The 15,071-nt window shown below is 36.7% G+C and overlaps 1 protein-coding gene and 1 pseudogene across 16 annotated transcripts in view; one reads left to right on the top strand and one right to left on the bottom strand.

The window, feature by feature from the left end:
- The window catches only part of Atp2c1 (ATPase secretory pathway Ca2+ transporting 1), a 141,592-nt gene that overhangs the window by 39,954 nt on the left and 86,567 nt on the right, over window positions 1–15,071 (bottom strand). For all 15 annotated transcript variants that reach the window (XR_015441113.1, XR_015441114.1, XR_015441116.1 and 12 more), the window contains 6 exons: window positions 13,292–13,416; window positions 12,398–12,495; window positions 10,770–10,865; window positions 10,591–10,680; window positions 8,212–8,316; window positions 1,934–2,090 (listed from right to left, as the gene is read on the bottom strand). Coding sequence is in view for 10 of the 15 variants with exons in the window: in XM_087186931.1 (XP_087043057.1) it covers window positions 1,934–2,090; window positions 8,212–8,316; window positions 10,591–10,680; window positions 10,770–10,865; window positions 12,398–12,495; window positions 13,292–13,416 (671 nt within the window). In the remaining 5 variants the exon portion in view is untranslated. The remainder of the gene's footprint in view (window positions 1–1,933; window positions 2,091–8,211; window positions 8,317–10,590; window positions 10,681–10,769; window positions 10,866–12,397; window positions 12,496–13,291; window positions 13,417–15,071) is intronic.
- Window positions 2,086–8,217, top strand: LOC147825229 (high mobility group nucleosome-binding domain-containing protein 4-like; annotated as a pseudogene). Its single transcript, XR_015441125.1, has one exon. The product of XR_015441125.1 is annotated as a high mobility group nucleosome-binding domain-containing protein 4-like (transcript).

Below are 15,071 nucleotides of genomic sequence, written 5' to 3'. Positions count from 1 at the left end.
AAAAAAATTTCAGGTCAGGGATTTAGCTCAGTGGTTCTGCTGCCTGCCTCACAAGCACAAGGACCTGAGTTCGATCCCCGGTGGCCCCCTCCCCAAAAAAAATTCATACAAAAATAGATCCATTCACAAAACAAATTTTCAGCCGGGAGGCTCCTCTTTTCCTTGGAGACAGAGTGTGAGGTTTTAGGATGATCACAGCATACTCCACAACCCCAGGTAGGATGCCCCAAGCTCTAGGAAGACGTGGGAGTGGCCCTGGCTTGGTGTCCTGGGGGCTGGTGCAGAGCACTAAGAGAGAGAAGGATATAAAGCATGGCAGCAGGCTGGGGGCAGCATTCTCTGTCCACAATTTAGCCTTACTGCAAAAGTAGAAGTCCTATGACTCTAACCAGATGTTTTAAATCTAAAGAATGCTCTTAATTAAGTGAACCACAAACAAGAACATTTTCACATAACTTTTTCTTTTCCCCTAGGAAATATAGTATTTGACTTCCATTTCATTAAAATTATAAGAGGAAACCAACTCTTAAAAATTTTTTTTGACAGATTACGTAACTACCTGTACTTTGCATAAGCCAGAAGGTAAGAAGCAGGTATAACATGGCCCTGTCCTCAAACCTACAACGCATCCCTAGGAGAAGTGGTCTGATGTGTGGTATCCAGCAGAGGCTCCTTCCCTCTCTCTTCTCAGTCATTGCCTGTGGATACTGCAATACTGATTATGCCCAAAAGCAGGCTGTAAACAATGCAGGCTGCAAAGAGTCTATCCCACAATTGGCTTATTTTGAGAAGCGAGTCCAAAGCCTACATGCCGAGGTCAGAGTAACTTGCACCCAAATTCCATTCCCACAACTAAAACCTTCTTACTAGAAGGACAATGTTTTAATTACAACCATGTATTTTGTCTATTCTGTTCCTAATTTGAGAATGCTTTGTTTTGTCCTTTACGAGCCTTGCTTACATTAATTTCCATAGAAACTGCATGACTGTGAATCTTCTCACATAGTCCTGCCCTTGCATGTAGTTCACCTTTACCTCAACTGATTATTAATAAAAATTAGTGGCTTGGACAGACCACTACCCATTGGCCGTCCTGGCTCCCTGGTATTCTGTCTCTCTTAGTTCTGTCTTTTTAGTTTTTTTCTCAGGCTTGCGTCACATACTGAGCAAGAGACTGGAGCCTACTGCAGAGGTTTCCAGTAACATTTCAGGGGTTTACAATAACTGCCCAGGCAGCAACATACACACAAGCCAGTGATAGCAAACATTTTAGGGATAAGTGGCCAAACTGCAACACAAAATGCACTTATGTACTGTAAAGTGCCAACACTGCAATTAAACATGAATACTGAGCTTTTAGTTTAGAAAAAAATAACTCATAAACTTCAACATCTTTTGTCTTAAAAGAAAAACAACACACATGCCATAAGTTTGCCACCACTGAAAGCAGTTTCTAGGCACTTCTTTACCCTCCTGGTGAACAGCAAAAGAAAGAAGGACAGCAGATGAGGATCAAGGTGGCAATCACCTTGCCTTAAAGGACAAATTAGAAGCTGAAGACTTCCATTTTTAGGAAATTAATTCTATTAACTACTAAGACAAAGTGACAAAATTAGGAATGGATAACACAATTTTACTTTGATCCATTTTCTTTCTCATGAAATAAACTTGTTTAAAATAAAATTTCTACCACCTACTCAGAGATCCAGAGACAAACAGAGTCTGTAAGAACCAGAGTTTTTATTTTGTGTCATTCTTGGCTTTTCGGTTTTTGAGCATCAGTTAGCCAACTAAAGCACCGACACTTCAGAAATCGCAAGATTTCTACAAAGCCTAGACTTGGAGGCAGACAGTTTAGATGTGAAACATGAATTCATCTGTAATTAAAAGGCTACTGCTTTCGACCCCAGGGACTATGCTGACATGACCTTACCTCTGAGTCCTGCTGAGCCCATGCGTGCCTTCTCTTGCTGGTACAGATCTCTCTGCTGCTGTGTAATGGTCAAGGTCTGTCCTTTGCTATGGTATGTAGTACAGTACTTAATCACCTGTTCATAGGCACCCTTCATAAAACAAATCTCTGGTCTGTCCTAAGAAGAAAAATACACCAAATGTAAGTTTAACTTCACTTTGTATATATCTGCTATTGGAGTCCAAAAACAAGTGATATGTATTTCTTATGATCCCCAGCGAAGTTTCTCAGTGGCACTTGAACTCTGATGATCAAAAATTCCTATGGGGAGCATTCTGGGCCTTCTACAGAAAATAGAAATGCCCCACATGCCCACACACTGAAGGCAGTGCTACACTCAACCATGAATTAGGTACTCTGAGATTTGGGAAGAGGCTCATCTCAATGTAACAAGGAAAGGAAAGATCTAACTTCAGCCCATAAGCAATGTTTCATGTTTCTTATTCACTACTATCTATATATCTGTATGTACCTCTACTTCTCTACGGTCTTATTTAATTCTCACAACCACTGAGTAACTGGGCAATGCCCTGGGTTCAATCCCCAGTGCACATACACACAAAATACAACCAAACAAAAGGTAATATTCAAAAGCTTACTATGAAAAATTCTACCCAATTCTTCTCATCTCTAGTCCTATAGTTCATAGAGACAAATCAATTTTAACTGTATTACCTGTTGCCATGTTACTCCCATGTTTTTAACATATTTATACTGCTAATCCTTCAACTGACGATTTTAAACACTGCTTATTGTGACCTACTCCCCCTCTCATAATCTTTATGATATAGTTAAAGCAAAGCTTGTCAGTATTCTGGATTCCAGCTGTGTCAGCTCTGTGGCTTTCATTGTCCTGGGCTCTATGCAGCCCTGTCCAGACCAAGGGCAATGGCATGGCACAGGGTCACCCCTCCCCTTCTTGTGCCATATGACTCAGGTAGGAAATGGGGGCTGGAGTTGGATCCTCCCCTCCATGTGCCTAGAACCCATCTGCAGTGTTGCCCTGATCATGAGGGGGTTGCCTTGGCTCCACATTTCCAGAATTGCTGCATTATCTCTCCTGAGCTCTGGGTGGGAGTCCCAGGAAAGGCCAAATCCGTAAGTTGGAGTCCAAGAGATTGCAGGTTCCATGCGGACAGGAAGGCCCCATGCATGGCCACTACAGAAATCTGAGTAAAGTCACTGGCAGCTTCTGTTTAAAATCAAGACTCACACCCTGGTGTTTGGCTTTGAACTTCCTGACACATGATATACTTCCAAATTAATTGGGTCAATTGAATCCTTTTGTGGGAAATAAGTCCTGTCAAATCTCCTAACAGATTCAGGTATCCTGGACTTTCTCCTTCAATACATTAGTACTTTTTATACCGACTTCTGACACGGAAATCATGCCCCCATCCGCACAACTTGGTACAGGCTACAAGGGATGGAACTTAAAGATGACTAAATCCAGGAAACTGACTGAGTACTCCCACACCAAGAGAGGCTGAGAAATACGTTCTGGAGTGAGATGGAAGGGTTATGAACTCTTCCCCAGCAAAGTGAGGAAGAGAGAAGAACCACATGGACTGGCAAGCCACTTGCCATGCACTGCTGCCACCATGCCCAAGAGAAAGGCAAAAGGAGATAAAAATGAAAGATTACATTGGAAAGAGGGCATTGGCATAGTTGTCTGCTAAGCCTGCCCCTCCAAAACCATAGTCCAGGCCTAAAAAGGCTGAAAAGAAAGGAGAGAAGCTGCTCAAAGGAAAAAGGGGCAAGGAGATGCTGGCAAGAATGGGAACAATCCTGAAAAAACCAGATGCTTCTCAGTCCAGTCACAGAAAATGGAAGGCACTTGGGATGCCAAATGCAGGGTATATTTTTGATAGTTCTAGTTGAAATCCTGTTATTTTAAATTAAGTTTTTTTTAAATCAAGTTTTATAAAAATGTAGAGTTTTGGTATCTTTAAAGTTATGTTTGCTCATATAAGACACTTTGCTGTCTTTTATGGAAAGGAAAAATACCACTAATAGATTGTATCTTCCAAGCTGAATTGAAAGGGGAAACCAGAATTTCCCATTCTGGTATTTGGTTCTTGGCTCTAAGGAAAGATTCTCTGACAGACACATGTATTAGCCACTTTGGCACAGAAGCCTTACAGGGTGCAAGAACAAAACTTCATATTTTCTTCTTCCCTGATACCATCAGCATAGACTTGACCATGTTAAACCAAGTATCTTGATGTGGCCTTGGCATCCCTACATCAACTGCATCAATCACACTCAGGCTTTCTAGTCTTGACATCTACACAGTTTCACTCAAAAGAGACAAGACTCCTGTCCTCAGAGTGCGGACCATCCTGCTGAGAATCCTGCAGGTTTTAGTTCATTTTCTCCAGGTTATGAGTTAGCCTTTGATGAGCTCTTATGTGCCTCCTGTGACAGGTCCAACATCTCTTAAAACTTTTCCCATTCAAAACTGCAACAAAAGGTTTTGTTAACTTTTACATGACTTTTAGGGGAAGGAGTTTGTGAGTTGTAAAATGTTATAGGTTGTTTCCCACAACTTACTAGAAGTAATTGTTTTTGATAAGGATCTTATAAAGCTGTATAAAGTTGGCTTGAAGGAAAGATCACTTCCTACTCCAAATCAAACGATATTCTTTACTGCCTTACAAAAGTTTTATAGTTTTGCTTTTTACATTTCTCTTTAGTTTTCCCTGCACTGTTTTCATGAAAAGTAAGAGATAGAAATTCAACTTGATGCTTTATTTACGGATAAGTAGTAGTTCTCTTGGCATTTACTGAAAGGTTCATCTTCTCCCCAATGATCTGTAACACTTGCTTTTTGCTAAGTCCAGTTTCTGTGTAATTGTAGTTCTGTTGATGACATCTACCTGACTCTGGTCAATTTGTCTAACCTTGTGACAGTACTATACAATCCTAATTATTTCAACTTTAGAAAAAAAATAGGTCTTGATTAAAACCAAGATGCCACCATATCTGATCATGACACTGATCAGTCCCACTTCCAACATTACCATCAAATTTTTCTTCTTTAGGAGTATCTTGGCTATTATACTCATTTGCTCTTCCAAACAATTTCTAAAATTAGATTGATGACTCTAATTCAAATAAAACATGTTGAAATTTTTTACTGTATTTGTATTGAATTTACTGATTAATTTGATGAGCCTATCACTGTCAGAATGTTCAGTCTTCTGGGAAATTAATATGGTAGCTCTTCACTTATTTAGGCCTTTTAATGTCTTTGAATAAAGTTCTATAATTTTCTCCCTCTCCCCAAGATCTGTCACTATCCTTTTTAACTATGATTCCTCCTTGTTGAGCCAAGTGGTGTTAATGACCACAGTAGTGTACAAACATCTTACTTTTCCTTGCAGTAGAAATGTATTTCCCTACCGTACCACAGTTCTCCCAAGTAAGAAATATTTGTGTCACTTCCCAAAGGAAATGTAAGGGCCAGTGCTTAAGTTGCTACTTTTGTATCACTGCTACAACTGCGTAGGTATACACTGAGGTTCATATGGCAGGGTTCCCAGGTAACTACAGTGAGCAGCTATTCTGGGGGCAGGAAAGCAGCAGGACATGCTATTATTTCCATGGTCCATCCTCAATGACCTCCTGCTCAGGTTTTGCCTTGTGTAATAATAAACTACCTTTATTTTGTAGCAAGTAAAACTGCCTTTTCTACTGGATTAGTTTTATTTATACCTCTCATTCTTCCCCAACTCCAGTGTGATATAAAATCCTTCTTGTGATAATTTTCATATGATCAAATGACCAGGTATGCTATCACACCCACATTTTTTTTTTTTTTTTGGAAACCTCTCCTTCAGTCTTTTCTTTTCCTTCTCTAATACGAGTTGGCTGGTTTTTACACCTGCTATACCTATATATCAGGAACTTCCCCTCATTGTTATCCTCACTGGATTCTAAGCCTTTCTTTTGCTTTATTATCTACTAGTATCTTTCTTTAACAAACAAAAGAGTGTGTAGTATGGGATACAGTTTTATTTTATCTCCACATTTTTATTTAAGTTTAGCTAGGAATAAACTTGCTGTCATTTTGAAGGTTTTGCTCACTTATCTTCCAATGTCACTATTAAAGTAGAAAAATATAAAGAAGCTGCTTTAATTCTTAAACCTTTTCTCCTCATCCCTCCTCCAACCCAGGTTCTAAGGATTAAACATGGGACCTTCACACTAAGCCACATCCCCAACCCACTCCTCTTTTTAAAATTTTGAGACAGTCTTATTACTTGTGATCCATCTGCCTCAGTCTCTCAGAGTGCTAGAGTTACAGGCATGTGAGACCATGCCCAGCGCGTACCCTATCTCTTATACTGTCTACCTCTTTCTGACAGATTCCTTATTTGGTAAATATTCTATGGAAAGTATTTTGTTGTCATGTTTTTATAGTCCCTGAAAACTTTCTTTAGTATCTGGCATTAACTTTGTTTCTCTGAGATCCCCATCTGTTAGTTTGTTCCTTTTTTCTCCCCCCATACTGAAGACTTTCTTCAAGTTTCTAACGATCCCTGGCTTTCCATTTACATTCAAGAGTAAAATAATTAGAAAACTAAAAACTCCATGGGTATTGGCAGAGCTAACTGACTGGTAGATTTGCTATTAAGTGATAAAATGAAGCCCAGCAATAGCTAAAATCTTCCAACAAACATAAGGCTTGATTGAGATGTCCTTACTGTTGAGAACTCCCAGTAAGCTTTTCTAAAATTCTTAAATATTTTGATGCAGACAATGAAGGTATAGAAATGCTTGTAAACACATGTTCTAAGAGACATCTGGAGTTAAGGCTTAGAATCTTATTCTTGAGGAAAATGACTTATCCTTAATCATTCTGCTTTCAGTCTTAAGCTTGAATCCTGCCTTCTTACTCTTATTCTCAGATCAGATTTCTGACATTCCACAAAGGTAAGGAAAAGTGAATGGTCTGGCCTAAAAAAAAAACAAAAGGTACTGCGGGGAGTTCTATTGGTTCCTCATTTAGAATTCTTGTGTATTGCTTTCTGCCTTCAAAAGTACTTATGAGTTATCTCTTATTCCTTGTGATTTGGGCTGGATCCAGAGAGAGAGAGGAGGTAAAAGTGTAGTGTTATATTCAAATAAAAGTCCTCTAAGAACAAACTATTTGAGCTATGGAGTTATTTTTAAATTGGCAAGTTTGCCTTATCTGTGTCAGGCTGACCTCTTTCATATCCTGAGTCACATCCATGCTTTGTATTTTATCTGTTTGTTTCATTGGTTGGTTTCATATGTAGAAAGAACTCTTTGGGTTGGGAAATGGGAAGAAGAATCACATAACTATTTCCAAACGTGTATCCTGCCACTCCCTGTCCACCACTCCTGCAACTGAGATCTTCCGTGCACAACTTTTATGAAATTGCATTAAAGACTGCTAAAAATTCAAATTGTTTATTATTACACGAGACACGGAATCTTGTGGTATTGTGTAGTGGTTTATAAAGGGTGAGATAGACCCATCAAAAAACTGTTATTTCTTGTGTTCAAAAATACAGTGAATATTTAAGTTTTTAAAAGTTATTATAGTGGAGAACACATTTCCAAGAACTGCCAATGGGATAGGAGTGTTTGAAGCAAAGAGTATAAAGAGAGGGATTAGGAAATTTAAGTATTAACCAGGTAACAGTAACTAGGAATGATATAACTATATACTGTGGATAATTCAGAACTCATTAAACAAACAGTAAAAATTTCTAAAGTCCCCAGGAACAAGATGGTAGCTTGAAATGTCAGTGCATGTCACTTTGTGTTTGTAAACTGGATCAATCAACACGGACTACATATACAGTATTTGGGAAACATTTTTAAACAAAACAATGTGGTTTCATTTGTTCTGAAATTAAGACATTCTTTCAGTTAAAGAACACAGACTGACAATACAATCAACAGAGGGGTAACCAACTGTCCGCAAGAATAAAAAACACACTGAGAGAACCTAATGTCACAAGCTATGCTACAAACTTAAGTTGTCTTGTTCACAGCAAAACTAAATATATCTACGCATGGATTCTGTAAGAAAAAGCATCAAAGAGAACATGCAAATAACATGACATGAGTGCACTATTAATGGACATACTTTAAAGCATACTTTATTATGTACAGTGATTATTTAATGTTGGAGAGTAAGTGGAAAAACTAGGCACCTAAGGTGAACAGGATATAAGTACAATATTTTTTGAAAAAAAAGATACCTGCTGTGTTCGGTGTACACATTTAACAGCCATCCACTTTTGCTCTGAGCTAAAAGGGTATTCAGCTTTTCTGATATAGTCTTGCTGAAGTCCATCAAGACCCATCTATAAGGCAGAAAACTAAGTTAATATGAACCATCACACGATGATTTTTTTTCCCTTTAACAGATTAAAAAAGGTCACAGCTTATAGCTTAGTGGAATATAAATGCCTGAATTATTTTTCAATTAATGGTGAAAGAATAGCCAATACTCCATCTATATACAGCAGCTTATGTTTTCAATAAAAAAGCCTGGGTGTGTAGACATAGTCTAAGTTATATTACCTGAACTGTGTATAAACAAAGCCTTTAATACTGACTATATTAACCTACCAGCTCAAATCCTGGAAAGAAACAGGATACAAATAAAGAAAGGTACTGAACCAATACTGAGCATGAACTTTTACAATCAGCACAAGTTTCAGATTCAATTCCACACTTATAAACTTGAATCTACTCCTATTCACTTTATATCCTGACTACACCTAGTCACATAGCTGTCCTCCCTCACAATGCCCTTTGAATCTTCTTACAAGTGCCAGAAAATATTTTTACAAAATATTTTTTACAGAATATTTACAAAAAATATTTTTCAAAAATCTACAGCTTCTTGGTTTTTGTTTGCAGTAGGTTCGGACTCTCCTTGGCATTCAAAGGTCCTATTGAAACCCACCAAATACAGCCTACAGTATTTAACAATCCTCGTTATCCAGATTAACCACAATCCATCCTATGCTTATTCCTCTGTGCTTCCCTACTTTACCTGATCCAAACCCTTCCTATTCTTTAAAGCTCAGCTCCATCTCTGAATCTGCATTGTCCTTAAGTGTGGCTCAACATTTGAGATATAATATCCTGCCCTGCCTTTCACCTGTTACAAGAATGTTAGTATTAACTCTCTACCTAAAATGCAAGTCTCTGCCCATAAAGAAGTGGATTCACACTTTATCTAAGAAGCTAGAGTGTTACCTCAGTTCATGAACTCAATTCTCTCCACAACTCTGGTCACAAACCCAACTGGACGAGAACCAAATCAAATTTCCCCATAAGGTCTACATTGACCCTAACCATTGAATTTGATTTGTTCTGGTTAGATTGAGACCAGAATCATGGAAAGAATCAAATTAGGTACTACTATATCTGAAGCGTAACAGAGAAAGTATTTGATATCTCATTCACTGTTTGAGTATATTTTTAAAAGCTACGCAAAGTCCCAAGTCTGATCCCCGGTACCAAAAACAATAATAATAATTATAATAAAAGCTACACTGTTTTTTTAGCTACAAGCACATCAAGTGATAAAGAAAAGAAAATAAACATTTATATTTTTAAACTATAAATTTTATCAAATTATTTTAATAACCTATAATTTTATATTGATTTTATTTCCAGTAATCTCATTTAGATGTATCTTACTTCACACAAGTCTTAGTTTTCTCAAACTGTTCCCAAAAGTAGGCACAGTTATTTTCTTCTGAACAGAGCAGAGTGGACATCCATGTTTCTCACTAACACAAATGTTAAATGAAGTAAACCAGACACCCAAGCTTAAATATCACATGGTTTCTCTTATATGAAAAACCTAAAATATAAATAAAGAGTAAAATAAAAGACAGATAATATAAAATAGGGAGCTAGATCTTTTGCAAATATGAAGGGGTCCAAAAGATATGGGGGGCTGAAAAAAGAATAAAGGTGTGTTATGTACATGTACAAACTCCCCAAGAGGAATGTAATCATTATGTTCTGAAAACATGTACTAATGAAAAATAAAAACTGAAAAACAAAAACAAATATAGGACTTAAGCTATAAGATCAACTGAGACAGATGAAAAGGTCACTGAAAACACTTCCTTCTCCCAACACAAATTTTAATGTGACACTCATTTTGAGATAAAGGAGGCAAAAGGTAGATGAGAAAAAGGTGATTCTCATAACTGCATTAGTATCTTTACATGGAAATAGTGAACAGTGCCTTTTACTCATTTAGTACACGTGCTGCCAAAACAAGCACATAACCATTTAAAATTTAGTATTTATCAGCAACAGAACACATTTATAAGACTTTTCACATGCAGATCTCAATATTATGGAAGACAAGAACATTTCTTCCTAAGAAAAAAATCCATCAATGATCATTAATTTGTACCTTGCATGGAAGGAATAAGGTTATATTGAAATAGCTCTGATTTCTAAGAATAAAACTGTTTTCCAAAAGTAAAAACAATGAAATATTTTGAGTTTTTTTCCCTTAATACCTAAAATCTAGTAATGCTGGAATTAATGGCTGCACATAGTCTGTTGTAAGATAATGCCAAGGAAAGCAACCAGGCACATACCTTCATGGCAAGAGCAATTAAAGCTCCTTCTGTAGGCTTCCCCATTAGAGTGTTGTTCCGAATCACAGCATCATTGCATACACAGCCCGCCTAAGTAAAACACACACAATCTATGAACCCATCACGGTGTCTTCGGTCACTGTGAAGAAAGTTACCGTCTTGGAGAATAAAGTACTTACTTCCACAATTCTGCTAACGTCTGGGTTGTAGAATCCATGAACAACATCACCATCAACAATCACTTCCCCAAACTGATTATAGCCAACTCCAGTAACCTAGGGAACAGAAAGTGGGATCAATACTATAAAGAGTAGACAAAACTTGTAAAAATGAAAAACTATTCTGAGTTATACTCCTTTCATTTTCTACATTATGGCATTTAAGTGTATTCCTAGAGGGTCAGGGATTTTGCTCAGTGACACCAGCACCTGCCTCACAAGCACAAGGTCCTGAGTTCAATCCCCGGTACCAAAAAAAAAAGTATATTCCTACAAAAGCAGCAATATTTGTCTAAAAGAAAAACATTTAATAGAAAATAAGCAATAGTCAATACTTGACATATAAAATGATGGACTACAAAAGAGAAATTAATATACTACCTTCCATACCTGGACCACATAAGCACATGTAACCTTAACACACCTTCTGAAAGGACACATTCATAAACATAGCTTTGGGTATCCTTTACCAAACTAACACCCTAAATATCAACAATATCATTTTAAGGCTTATGTAAAATGGATCAAAATAAACATAAATGCAACTTCTGTCAATTTGTCTAATATTGATTCTGCTCAGTTAATTAGATGTAAATATATTTAAAGATACTATACTCAATCATAAGATTAAGAACATTCCAGTCAAAATCTTGCAAAGACGAGAAGGACTGGAACTCGTCCCTAAACAACTTCAGGAAGAACCACTGAACAGATTTATTGTTCTGAACAGATATACTGAGATTGTCAATATATAATTTTAAAAATAAAGTGGATTATTCATTCAAATGTTTACTACTATGATGTTGTCTCTTTGTTCATCAACACAGTTCCTCTTCTTACAAAGCACCATAACAGGAAAGAGGGACAGAAAATTTCATCTAGGATAAGAGCTATGGAATGCTATGACAACATATAGCATATACCACCAGTTCTGAGTAGTCAACAAAGCTTCTCTGAAGATGGGCTGAAATTGATGAGCAAAAGATAAAGAGATCATCAGACTATCTTAAGCAGTGACAAGAGTGCTAGGAGGAATTTTGTCATGAAGACAGAACTGTAAAGCCAGTATATTTTCTCTAGAGTAAGCAAAAACGGGGGGGGCGGGGGGGTTGAAGCATTTTAACTGAAGGACTGGCATGCTCAAATTTTCACTGTTAAAAAAAAAAAATTCCACAAACTGCATAAAGTGAGAACAGATAAGAGTGACTAGTCAAGAGGCCATATCAGGAGGCCAAGTGAGAGATTACAGTAACATGGACTAGGGAAGCTGGCTAAGAAAGAGATGGCTAGGAAAGTTATTTAGAAGGTCAAAACTAGGGGGTTTGGTGGTGAATGGATGTAGGGGTGACTGAAACAGAGGTATCAAAAAGGAATCAAACGTTCTGAAATGAGCAAGTACACAAGCAGAGTGAGACAAAGACTCAATAGAGTCACGTGGGATGGAAATAACTCTGCTGCAAATTTACAATCCTTTTGAAACCAAAACACTGGATTGCTTCTCAGTTTTTTGGCTAAGATCAAGTGTGAAACTAAAGATTGGAATGGTTAGAAATGTTAAACACTATTTTAACAAAAATGCTATAGAATACCTCAGCATGCAGACCATCTGAAGTAAATATGTGAGTAACAGTCATTTCATTCTTCGTCAGTGTTCCAGTTTTATCTGAACAAATCACATTACAGCATCCTAAAGGATAAATCATTATCACCAAAAACAATCAGGGAGAAATAATAGGTTGACATAAAAATAAAGACTGGAATCCTGTCCTATTCTCCAAATTTTATAGAGACCAATAATTGATAATTTTAGATTAATTTCTCATATTATGCTTTCATCATATTAAATTTCTGAAATTAAAAATTAAAATTAGATGTTCACATTTTCTTTAGTTTCAACGGAGCTATTCCATTTTAGCCTGATTCTGTAGAATATATTTTCTATAAAGTTTGAAGGATTCCTATATATAAACCCACATAAGTCCTTCAGTCAGGATTTTCCAAGGTATTTTATCTTTTCAATATTAAAATGCAAACTAGAATTTAAATTTAATATATTTATGGATAGTGTAAGTTTTTTTAAAAAAAGTTTCACAGGATATCATGGATAAGGTTATGTTACAGCAAGACAACTACTATACATTTACTGTTCTTATAAGCAAATTCAACTTGAGTATGACGTTTTGGGATCTATAATTATCAACTAATGTCAAAAGAAAAACATTCTATTAATTTTATTCCAATATTTCATGTAGTGTATGGATTTTTTAAGATTTAACCATCAGAACATTCTATAATGGATAAATACTTCTTCTCAGAGACATGAGCTTTTAATTGCCTTTTTTGGTTGTTTGTAAAACCATGCCCAACACCAAAAACCACTGTATAAACCTCTTTAGGACAAAAACTGTACAATCTGAAGATGACTCACTGCTGATAGGAACTGAAGTGTCATTGCATAAGTACGTTCTCAACAACACACCTACCCAGAGTTTCAACAATAGGTAGTTTTTTCACAATAGCCCTTTTCTTCACCATTCTCATAACACCAAGGGCTAATGTCACTGTGACCACAATGGGAAGACCTTCAGGAATTGCTGCTACAGCCAAACTATAATGAACACATACACAGTATTAAAATGTAAGTTAAACAGTAACCATAGCAATAATTTGAATTGTATATTATTTAAAGACTAATAAAATGCAAAATACTCAACTCCCAAAACTGATTTCTAAAGGTAAAGCTGATTTATTGAACACCTAGTAGGTGCTAGGTTAAGCAAAATGTTTAAATATGATGTTTTGACATCATATTGCCTTGTTTCATATCATACCTAACTTCGTCGCCTTTTACTCATGTGACTTTGGCTATTAGATACTTATTAATCTACCTGTATAGTTTAGTTTCTTCACTTATAATTATGGGTAAGAACAGATGTTAAAATAAAAACCTGTAGAGCTGGGGATACAGCTGAGTAATAGAGCATTTTCATAGCCATGTGTGAGGCCCTGAGTTCAATCCAACACTGTAGGAAAAAAAGGGAGGGAGGATGGAAAGAACAGAAGGAGGGAGAGAGGAAGAGAGGAAGGAAGAGAAGGAAGGTGAGGAGGGAAGAAAGGAAAAAGGGAGGGAGGAAGAGAGAGGAAAGAGGAAGGAAAAGAAGAAGGGAGGGATAAAGAGTAACAGGGAGGAAGGGAGTTGTCCATGAATGTTTGTAGTAGCACTATTCACAATGGCCAAAGGAGAGAAGTGTGCAAAATATCCATCAACTGCTAAATGGAAAGCTGTGATATCTATACAATGGAATATTAGCCATAAAAAGAAATCAGGTACTAATACATGCTCCAACACAGGTGATCCTTGAAATCATTAAGTAAAGGAAACCAGACACAAGAACACATAGTACTGTGTATGATTCCATTCATGTGAAACATTTAGAACAACCAAATCCCAAGGGACAAAAAGCAGATTAGTGGTTTCCAGGCACTGGGGAAAGGGAGGAAGAGACAGTGACCACCTTATGTGCACAGGGTTTCCTTTGGAGATAATAAATGTAAAACATTGTGAATTAAGGTCTTAATTCCACTGAACTATGCACTTTAGTGAATTTTGCAGCATATGTATTCTACCACATTTGTAAAATTCACTATTTCCTTTTGTAATTTAACAACCAAAAATTTACATATTACTTTGTGCCATTCTAAGTATCACATCTTGACTCCACTACAGATAAGGATGTAAGCACCCCTCCCCTTCACACCATCATTTCTTCTGGCGCTTCTACTCCTTAATTTCCATTACCTACTTTTTCTTTTGACTGCTCTAATTTAATATCATTTAACACCTTGTTCTGTAGTCAAAATTAACCTTTTCGTGCTTTGTTTACAAGTTGATTCGAAAAGCAGAAAGTAAACATTTATAAAATCACTGACTAAACAGTACACACCGAGAAGTTAAGACAAATGTAATACTTCCATTTAATACTTCCTTCTCTTCTTTGGACAACTCTAAGAGAACAGTCTACTTCTTCTCTTGTGCTTCTCCTAACCCTTATTGTAACAAGGAAAGCAGACACCATGACATATACTCTACAACCAACAAAACTTGAATCTTTTACATCATTTTTACAAATTATTTACAGACAAATGAACAAACTGTGAAAAACTTTGTTAGAAATTTTAATTTTAATCCAAAACTATTCCTGGATTTGAAGATTCTTATATACGAAATGGACAATATTCTTTGAATGTAACTAACTTCTCATC

Source organism: Heterocephalus glaber, unplaced genomic scaffold (genome assembly GCF_053883595.1).
Source record: "Heterocephalus glaber isolate CG9 unplaced genomic scaffold, H.glaber_assembly_v1.0 deba00001504, whole genome shotgun sequence".
In the NCBI taxonomy this organism is placed as follows: Eukaryota; Metazoa; Chordata; class Mammalia; order Rodentia; family Bathyergidae; genus Heterocephalus; species Heterocephalus glaber.
This window is presented reverse-complemented; position numbering and strand designations above follow the sequence as displayed.